At 38.9% G+C, this 10788-nt stretch overlaps 2 protein-coding genes across 2 annotated transcripts; one reads left to right on the forward strand and one right to left on the reverse strand.

Moving 5' to 3' along the window:
* The first annotated feature begins 792 nt into the window (after positions 1–792).
* Positions 793–5011, forward strand: spdya (speedy/RINGO cell cycle regulator family member A). The gene is made up of 7 exons (XM_034078625.1): positions 793–1059; positions 2097–2371; positions 2541–2599; positions 2704–2789; positions 2880–3051; positions 3235–3592; positions 4494–5011. The coding sequence occupies exons 2-7, from the start codon at positions 2131–2133 to the stop codon at positions 4544–4546; spliced, it is 969 nt and encodes a 322-aa protein (XP_033934516.1). The 5' UTR covers positions 793–1059; positions 2097–2130; the 3' UTR covers positions 4547–5011.
* A 963-nt stretch (positions 5012–5974) lies between these two features.
* trmt61b (tRNA methyltransferase 61B) lies at positions 5975–10756 on the reverse strand. Its single transcript, XM_034078624.2, has 9 exons — positions 10700–10756; positions 9712–10084; positions 8797–9611; positions 8609–8711; positions 7528–7718; positions 7354–7445; positions 6327–6511; positions 6161–6244; positions 5975–6077 (listed from the first exon to the last, which is right to left on the reverse strand). The coding sequence occupies exons 3-9, from the start codon at positions 9532–9534 to the stop codon at positions 6043–6045; spliced, it is 1428 nt and encodes a 475-aa protein (XP_033934515.1). The 5' UTR covers positions 9535–9611; positions 9712–10084; positions 10700–10756; the 3' UTR covers positions 5975–6042.
* Between the last annotated feature and the right edge of the window lie 32 nt (positions 10757–10788).

Genomic DNA, 10788 nt, shown 5'->3' on the forward strand with positions numbered 1-10788 from the left:
ATTTCAGTGATATGCAGAAAACAGTTATGATTTAGAAAAACACATCACTGATGTTGTATTTGACAATATATCTAAAGACATTTGGTGATGTGTTGGTTTGCTTTTAATTTATACATCTAGCATTTGTTCACCAAAACAGCAAGTAATCTGTAGAAGCTACTAAAATGAAGAAATGAAAACATATAGGCCTAGTAACATTTCCTTTTGGGCCTTTTTATTTTGAAATCCTGTCACACAAATGAACAGGAAAAAAAGGAACAATTATTAAGAATATGAAAATAATAAAACATGTTTCATTGTCTACATTTTGTTTCTTTCTCACCATGAAATGCATTTTCGTTTAAGGATAACAATAAAAATGTGCTTTCTCCATTTGCAGAGGCTGCTAACTTCTATCAATATATGCTCGTTAAACACACATTCAAATCCTTACAATTCCATGGTCTATATGAAACAAATATGATAAAATATAGAACAAACTAATCCAACCAAGTGTCAACTGTTAATTAATCTGAATGATTAACATTTAAATTAGAAAAAGATAAATACTGCGTTTTTTTTCAAGACACAATTATTGCAAATTATATTAGTTTGTTATTTTAGTGTTATCTTCATCTGATTTGTGTCTATCTCATTCCTGTATTTTGTTTCATGTTCATTCATTTTAAACTGGTTTATGGTTGAGGTAGTTTCGCCATTAATTTGACGTAGAAGAAGAAGGAGAGCTACGTGATTGGTTATCACGTCTCCGCGTGCAGGTGTCCTGCTGAACGATTGGCGCGCATCCTGAAGCGCGTTACCAAACTATCATCCTCTCTGGTCCCTTTGACAACTGAGGACCAATTTATTTCTCAGTTTAGCTTTTAAACGTTGTTAGCATATTCTCCTGTACTCAGGGATATTATCTCTTGGCGCTACTCTGTTCTGCCCCGTTGTGTCACTCACACTGTTGTTAACACTGAAATCCGTCGACTTTTGATTAGTTTTCAAGTCAAGCTGACATAAGTTTATTACTAAACTCTGCTCCATTCACTGACTCCAAAAGCAATAACCGCGAAGGTAAGGACTTTGATTAGGACATTTTAAATGGTGTGTTTAACATTGAGACTGTCTTTGCCAAGGTTATTTTCCCAGAGAAAGTTCAGAAATAAAGTTTAACACGAGCTAAAGATTGAATTAGCTTCCTTCAAGCTGGAAATGGTTAGCTTTTTTGCTAGGTGGCTGACAGCTAGCTTGATATATGGGGTGAACCTCGGGATCTTGGTTAAACCTACGTAATAATCAATGGTGGAAAAAGTACTCTTGAGTCTTTACTTGAGTGAAAGTACTAATATCACACTTTAAAAATACTACATTTAAAGTAAAAGTACTGCATCAAGAGTGTTATTTAAGTGAAATTATGTAAGTTAAATTAGTTAAGGAACATGTACTTAAAGTATTACGAGTAAAAGTACTCCTGGCAGGAAAAATACAATATATAATGTTTTTATATTTTAAATCAAAAGCAGCCAAATAAATACTAGATTTTCTGTTAACCAACTCATGGCTAGTTACTTAAATATACTGTGATGTTGGATGCTTTAATCTATACCAAATAATCATATTTTGAAAGTTTTATATACATTGCTTATCAAAATCTGAATTTATAAAGCAAGTGGTAAATATATCTGTCAAACAAATGTAGTGGAGTAAAAGTTACAACATTTGCTTCAAAGATAAAGTACCATAAACTGATAATACTTTGGTAAAAGTACACATTTTGTGTACTTTTTACAGGACTTGAAGAAATGTACTTTCTACCAATGTACTTTCTACCACTGTACCTAATACATAAAACATATCATAGAGTAAGCAAATAAAATGACAAACATTAAAGGTTAAACAATGTCACACATGTTAAAATGATGTTAAAGGGTGGATATGTTCAGGTGTAGTCTGTAATGACTGCAAAAGACAACAAGCAGGAACAATATATATACTTATTAAAATAAAGAAACCATTTTAAAACGTTATTGTTTAACAGATAGAAGAAACTTTTTTTTGGTTTTATCTAAGAACAACTTTCATACTGTTAATTTTCACCTTGTACTTGTCAGAACACACCATACCACAGATGATCTGAACTAAAACATGATGAAGCACACAAGCCATTGGTGCCAGGCTACTCCATCAGTAACTGTCGGAGTCAAACCCAGCAGCACAAACTCTCTCCAAATCAGAAGAGGACTCCGTCTCAAAAGAACCAACGACCATGACGGCCAGGGCCCGCCGGAGAAAAGCCAGCCCAGCCAGCGGCGGGATGCCAAAATGGTCGTACCCCCAACTATTGTCATCCAACGGCAGGAAATGGCCTCTTTTTTTAGACTTCTTGGTAAATTAGCAGCCCAAATAAAAAACATATATTATTAATTCAGTGTTTTACTTTTAAACTGGAAATAATTAAGAATTGTAGGCATTTCGTATTGTTTTTTGTTTCTTTCCCTCCATTTTCAATTTTTTTCACTTTTTATATTAAAAAGATTATGATTTTTTTTTTACAGATGACAACGTGATCCATGACTTTCTGTGTATGGACTGTTGCTGTAAAATGGCTGACAAGGTACATTCTCATGTACATTTTTTTTTGTAAAAGTGACAAAATATCTCTATAGCTTTAAGAGGCTTACAATGAACTGCCTACAACTTTTCTCCCTAATTCCTCAGTACCTTCTAGCCATGACATTTGTGTACTTCAAACGGGCTCACTTTACCATTTCTGAATACACCAGGAAGAACTTTTTCATTGCACTGTAAGTTTCAAAAGAAAAACCAACACAATTAGTTTTTTTATCTTGTTATTCTCATATAAAAGTGAACACGCTCATGTGCTCCTTCTCTAGGTATCTTGCCAACACCATGGAGGAGGATGAAGAGGAGAGTAAATATGAGATTTTTCCATGGGCGCTGGGCAAGAACTGGAGGAAGCAGTTTCCTCGCTTCCTCAAGCAGCGAGACAGGCTGTGGGCTCGCGTGGAGTACAGAGCTGCCGTCAGCAGGCGCTGCTGCGAAGAGGTACACCAGTGTAATTGCCTGAGGAGAGTGATAGATGGGCTTTCTCCGGGAATCTTTTAAGGGTCTTGTTTTTGCTGTGCAGTGCAATTTTTATAGCTTTGGTTTAAAGCCAGAAGCTCAATCTCAGTTTTTTCTGATGGAGCTGTATTTATGTTTTTGTGTCTCCCCATCTTTGTCCTTCAGGTGATGGCCATCGTGTCCGCTCACTGTGTGTGGAAGCGCGAGCGGTCAGAGCACCACAGCGGGGCCCAGCGGCAGTACGGGGACCGAGGCCTGACCCGGATCCCCCGTGGGCCCTCCTCCTCCCCGTTCTCCTGTGCCCTCTGTGACCGCGGCGCCAGGTTAGATCCAGGCCCAGGAGCCTCTTCTCCTTTCAGAGCGTCTTCTGCACAGTCCCCAAAGCCCGCCTTACCACACCCATTCACCACGGCTCTGAGTCTGGAGATCACCCCCCCCAGGGCGGCCGGCTCTTGCAGGAAGGCGATGGAGACCAAGGTCCAGGCGCAGCATTCCTTCTGCTGCTGTGCGGAGGAGGTTCCCAGTAGGTATTTATTTTCCCAAAAAGCGAAATGATAAGTTAAACTAAAGCTAAGGATCTCGGGAACATTCTCAAATGTAAGAGTTTTCTCCCAAAATAATTGTACATTAAAAAGAATTGCTGATTTTATATGTAATTTTCTAGGGTTTAGAAATGATTTATTTAATGGAGCTTGTGTATTGCATATCTAGACGAGTAAACTTACAATTTTTCAAATGAATCGTTTAAGAATGTAAAAAAGAGATTACTGGTATAATAACTCACACATTTCGGTTTGCGCGAGGGCTTTGGAGGGACACACATTTTGTGTAGATCATACTTGTCGATCAACTGTCTATCAACTAGTTATTCCTGGTGAGTCAACACAGCTGACTTCTCATCCGTCTGCTCGTGTCTCTCTAATTTTGGGAAGAAACAAATGTACACATGCATGTGGCACTTCATAGTTCTAAGGTAATACATACGTGTGTTTTTAAATAATGTATTAAGTAGCTCATACATGTTTCATCAATCATTTTGCTCATGTTTAAAACTTTGTGCAAATCTAAGTGGTCTCTGAAAAGAAGTAAGTTAATAAGAATGAACTCATGATATTGCAACAGAAAAGTCAAAATATAGAATAAAGTCTTCATTTAAATAAGAATCGACTGGTGAGATGTAGAGAATCATCTGTAAGCGGCTCTTTATCAGATGTGGAAAACCTAAACCAACTATAAACCTATAAATCATATTATTTAAACTTTTCACCCCTGAAAAATGAAATGTGAGCGAGCTGGACAAAGTCAAACTGGGAAAGATGGTGATTTAGTACGCACTGTATATACCATGTTATATTGCTTTAATATTGACTCCTTCTAATACAATTTGAGGTTGATTTTGTTTCATTTCCTTCCTTCTCTATTAGGAGTTGAGTCTTCCACCAACGACACCTCCATGGACTGGATCAGTGAGGAGTAGAGCCTCGGAGCCTCAGCATGCTGACCCTGCGCTTCTGTGTTGTTGTCTCTCCTCAATAATACTTTAACAATGAAGTAAAGGTCTAAATACCAAGTGTGCCTCTAGTTTGTGTTTCTCTTTGAATGCAAACACTTTGAAGTGAAAGAAAGAAAGGAGCTAATGTCATCCCATGGTCACACTCATGGAAACGTTCAAAAACACTGATGTATTGTAAATATTTGTTACACCTTCGCTGAGCTCTTTATTTATTTATTTATGTACTAAAGCACTTTGGGATTGTTGTTGACCACCACTTGTTTATACACAGAAGTTAAAGGAATTGGCAAAAGGAAAATAAGTGTGACATTTAGGATCAAAGTTAGCCACTGCATTCTGGGATTCTCCGGCTGTGTTTTTACTATTGTTGTGTGCCTGTTCAATAACCCAACACTGCCTCTTGAGTTCTCAATAAAGGCTTCAATTTGATATGTTCTGAGTCTTTATTACAAAGTTATTTTATGCTCTAATGTTCAACATCAACGTCTCTTATAAAAAAAATTTAGAAACTAAATCTTTTTACCAGTGGTGAGCTCCGTGGCGAATTACCATTTTAAAGGTTGTTTTCCCTCAACAATTCAGATTCAAGGGTACTTTATACTCCACTACACGTTTTAAAAACTAGCCATTTTGTAGGATCAGATTAATTTAGAAAAAAAATAAACATTATTGTATAATATATTGTTATGAGTTAGATAATCTTCGTTGATCCCTTGGTGGAATTCCCAAGCTACCCGTCTGTGTATATATATTAATAAGAAGCTCCTCTTTCCATTTAAAAGTGATTTATGATCTATTCTATTCTAAAATGGGCCATTGTGCAAAATTAGTACTTTTACCTTTTGTTATTTATGTAGATTGATGCTAATCCCTTTGTACTTTCATGAAATGGTGGAAAGTAATTAAGTATATTTACTTAACTACATTTTTGAAGTAAATCTGCTTTACTATATCCATTTATTTCAATTTTAGGCTACTCCACTATTTTTTGTCATTTTCACTGATGAGAATAGTTACTTTTGTAGGTTAATATTAATAATACAAATATAATTAAACTATTATGATATAATCCTTTACCAGCTGCAAATTAAAATGATGTGCACATGAATGCAACACTGATTATAATCCAGTGGAACAAGATACTCCAAAAATGGCTACTTTGGATCATGAGTACTTTAAGATTTGGTCCTTACATTTATTTTGTTGCTAAATACCATTTTAAATGCGGGACATATCCTTGTAAAGGAATATTTCCGTAATGTGGAAATATTACTCTTACTTCAGTGAGTATTTCATCCATCTCTACATAGAGGCAGTCAGTCACTTTTTTTTTCACAGTGCATAATGATGATATACACACAGCCAATTACATTAAAAAACATTTATTTTTAATTATGTACAGTTACAATTTGGTTGATGTGTAAGGACGTTTTGCCTGAGGTTCCTTACAGGCAGACCAGCTACCGCTCACACTTCCTCAGTTTCACCAGGAAAGCTACAAATAAAACAGACATTGAGAATTTATTTATAAAATCAAACTGTTGGACTCAGACTGGAAATGTGAGTCACTATCTGTACCTGTGTGGCCCATCTGTTCAGGATGAGGCCGGGCAATGTAAGGAAAACTCCCAAAGGCTGCTGGTTCCTCTGTGATCGTCTCCTCTGAAATATATCAGTAAAGAAAGGCTGGAAAAGATGATCCTTTATGACGAGCACATTGATCTTTGTGTCACATTATACAAACCTGTTTCTGTCTCCTCCCTCTGCTCTCCCTCCGGGACCGGGGCCTTCCTTACACAGTACTTCCCGTCTTTCTGCAGGGCCGGAGCCACCAGCCATTCTCGGACCGGGACCTCGATGATGCGTTCACAGAGCAGAGGGAGCGCCAAACACCGCAGCCCCTCCAGCAGGTCGATGACCTGAGTGATGCTGAGGTACAGGGAGGGAACGTCAATGATTGGGAAACCATCATGAAAGGTTCAGGTTGGGTTTCACTGTCACTGTCACTAATCAAATTATTGAAAATCTCCTTTTCATTCGGCCTTGAATCATGTAAAATGTAATGTAACTTAAATCAAGACACATCTTACTTTAAATAGGTTGTCAAATTGTATTTTTGTTGCTATTCTTGTAGAGTTCGAAGAGAACAAACACCATTCTCATTTCTGAGAGGAAAATATACATCCAGATTCAGCAGCTAGCTAGCTTAGCTTAGCACAAAGACTTAAAACAGGTGGAAACAGCTAGCCTGGCTCTGTCGTCTACATCGCACTAGTAAACAGCTTATATTTTGTTTTATTTGTAGTAAAGAGTGTAAAAACGACATATTGTGGATGGGTAATTGCATATTTTTACAAAATATATAAAACATTTAACAATATGTTATTGTTAACGGCTTCCAGTTGAGACCAAAACTTGGCAGTTTTACACTTAAAGGAAATGTATGAGATTTAAAATGTTAGGTAGGGCCTTTTACAGAAGCTGGCTGGTTATGCTACCTTTGGACAGACTCATACAAGCCTTTTCCAGTCTTTGTGCTAAGGCTGCTAAGCTAATATAACCCCAAGGTGGCTGTAACTCTATATCTTCAGCCATATATTAACTACTATATCCCGTGTTATCAATCTTCTCATCCAACTCTCAGAAAGACAGCAATTCAACATATTTTCAAAAACGTTCAAAACTATTCTTTTACACAAAGAGGCAAATGCACTTTTGCCCTATCTTAGGTCTGGTTTTAAAGGAGAGAGTGAGACACTGGAGATACACACTTGGCGAGGTAGACGGCACACACAGCTCCAGTGTGCAGATGTGGAATCACAGTAGGTAGGACCAGGTGAGGGCTGACCATGTCAAGGGCAACCTGCAACACACACAATGCAGGTGTCACAAAGTCTAATTCCAGGAGTGTTAGTACATATAATCAGGTGTTTCTGTACACTGACCGCATTGAACCCCTGACCGGTGATGAGCGAGGAGGCGGTGCAGAGGTCGGCTCTGTGAAATTGGACGTTGTCGGGCCACTCCTCCCTTTGCCGCAGACTCCATGCTATCCTCCAGCGGTTGTAGTTCAGCACCGCTCTCTTGTGGTGGTCCTCCCTGACCTCCACGCTCAGCACGCTGCCCTTACAGCCCACTGGGAGAAACAAACGGGGAAAGGGGAAGGTCAATTCTGCTACAGCAATATAGCACACAGTGTTCCAGGAATTGCTCAAATAGTTTTCCTATATAATATTAATAATGATGAGTGTTGAGGATATTTGCCATAGAGATGTCTGCCTTCTCTCCAATACGATGGAACTATATGGCACTTGGCTTGTGGTGCTTAAAGCGCCCAAAAAAACACATTTGAAAAACGTAACTTAAATGTCTCTTCCCAGAAATCATGACCATGTTACTCAAGAATATCCACAGACTTGGGTGAGAGCAGTTTTATATAGGAGCTATTTTCTTTCCCCTACTTAACGTATCACTGTGCAGAACAAACTGACATCTAATCAGCTATCTAAAGTTACACTTCAGCCAAAGATGATGCCATTAGTGTTTATATCTCATGCTCTGTTCCTTCTGTGCTGTAATACATTTAGTAACATGGCAGGTAAGAGGAAAAGTATCTACTTTTGATACTGATGTGAACTGTCACTTAAAGGTAAGACACGTGCATGTAAATAGGGTCATTCTTTTCACAAATAGATATCATCATGAAACTTAACTTACAATGTGATGGGCATTTTATCATTTGATATGTTCTAATTCCCACACATTTCCAGAACAGGACTTAATTGGAGATATCTGCCTTAGGAAACAACACATTTTGAGAAAACTTCCCTAAAACATATGTATTGTAAAATGTTGCCGAACACTACGGGTAAAAAGGGTAAAGATAACTGATAGATATCACAATGAAACTTGTTGGTAAACTGGTCTAAAAAGAAAAAACATGAATGCAAAATAGCCCAAGCTCTTAAATTAGATGACATGAAAATGTTGCTTGTGAAGTGAGATAAAGACAGTATGATGGGTGACCTGCTCTGGACAGGAACAGAGACATGGCCCCGGACCCAGATCCTGACTCCAACACGCAGTCTCCTTCGGAGACATCCATCATCATCATCATAGTAGCTGCATCCTGGGGAAAGAGAGAGAAAGAGACAAACCTGTAAGAAGAAAAGGTCAATACCACCTTGAGACACTCAGGACTGCTAGGTGTGTACCTTAGGGTAGGCGATGGCAGGCCCCCTCTTCATGCACAGCACATAATCCTCCAGACTGGGCCTCCGTATGAGGATGGGAGTCCCCCTGCCCGTCTTCAGGAAGCGACCCGCGGGCTGCCCGGCTATGTCATCGTGCAGGATCATCCCCCAGTTGCTGTTCAGACGTGCCCCCGCCTCAAGGCCAAACATCTTTTTGAACTCCAACCTGTTTTTCTTACGAAACTCGGCCACCAGCAGCTCCCCGAACACCAGCAAGCTCTCCCCAGGGAGGGTGGGTCGTATCGAACCTTTGTCCTCCTCCTGTTCGTCTGTCTCCATAGCTGCATCTGATGCATGATGGATCTCTGAGTCCTCCTCTTTAGGGATAGCCTCATGTTCCTCTTGTGTGTGGATGTTTGCTTCTTCTTCTGGGTCTTCCTGGTTCTGCTCGTCCCTCAGCTGCATCACCTCGGGGCTCATGGCTTCCTGGGGCATCAGGCTGCTGATCCTCTCCAGGGGGGACAGGGATCGCCTTTTGGACAATAAGGCTTGCCTGAAGGTCAGGTTGGAGCTCAGGGGTGAGGGGTCCGAGTCGTCTCCCTTGTTCTCGTTACAATTTACAAAGGCAGTTGAAAAAGTCCTTGTTTGCCTCCTGTTACATGTATGCAGTATGAATCTGCTACTGAGTTGTCGTTGACTGCTAATTCTCACCAGTCTGTGCATCAACAGGAGTCCAGCAAAGGACATTTGCATAGCCATTACTTCAGATTATAGCAAAACCAATTAATCACAAGGAAAGGATATGTCTGGAGATGCCACCCAGAGGCAGATAAACACTAGAAAATGACATATGTAGTTGTTAAATAAATTACAAATGCATAATAAATTATAAATCAAAGTGATTATAACTTAAATCCTGGTTGAAATTCCACTTACTGCATTTACAGTAGAACCACCAACAATTCGTCTTCATTTATCCTATGCTCGGCTGTGTTTACTGCTCAAGGAGGTCACCATGCCGGAAAAGACACGTGAAAAAACGTCATAACTGAGCGCCAGGTGTAGTAATTGAATTCCACCAGCAGATGGCGTTATTATACACAATTCATATTCATAATGGTGCCAAAACTCTCATTGTCATTTCGTGTTCTGTCATAATGGCTTAATGGAGCCACAGAACAGCAACGTCGGCTTATTCATGAAACTGCCCAGTTTTAGGGAGTGAACCCGCAAACGGGCAAAAAGTGTAAAAGGGGTTCTTCTACATTTGAAGGTTGAAAACGTCATACATTGTTGATGCGTTCAAATGCTGTAATAAAAAAACAAATGCTTGGGTTAAATACAATAACGATGCAGACAGGGTTTGAAGTGATTTCAAAAATATTCATAGGCTTGTTTGTATTTCTATCTACCTCGTTGATTTATCCGGAATAGCAATATACAATAAAAAGGTGCCTAGTTAATAACATTCACTTAATGGACATTACAATTCAGTAAACACTGAAAGGAACCTGTGGGAGCCATCGTGGGAGCTCAATCAAAAACGAAACCACATTATTTGAATGTGACTGGTAACTTACATATTTAAAACAATTCTGAATAAACACATAAATTATATTTATTAATTGATTGAGTAATATAATTCAATATTTAACCATAAAAAGAGTGATTTATTTGTGTTTAAACTATACGTCGGAAGTCTATGGTCGGAATGCAAATTAGGGTCCGGAGCTATGGTCCGGAGCTAAAAGAGCTTGTCAACAAAAACTATTGGTTTGGCATCATTTCAACTGATACAATGCATTTTAACAAAATAGTATCCCACCAGACTAATTAAATACATATGCAGAGAAGGCATAATTTCCAAACTCTACTGTATAATACCCTTTGTTATATAGTTATTCAAAATCTAAGTACTACAGACCATCTATTATACGAGGAGGACTTGAAGGCAGCATGAGTCCTGCTTGTTGTCTGGCAGCAGCCAATGGGAGGGCCGGTCCTTCTGACGTG

This window comes from Pseudochaenichthys georgianus, unplaced genomic scaffold, assembly GCF_902827115.2.
Source record: "Pseudochaenichthys georgianus unplaced genomic scaffold, fPseGeo1.2 scaffold_450_arrow_ctg1, whole genome shotgun sequence".
Lineage (NCBI taxonomy): Eukaryota > Metazoa > Chordata > Actinopteri > Perciformes > Channichthyidae > Pseudochaenichthys > Pseudochaenichthys georgianus.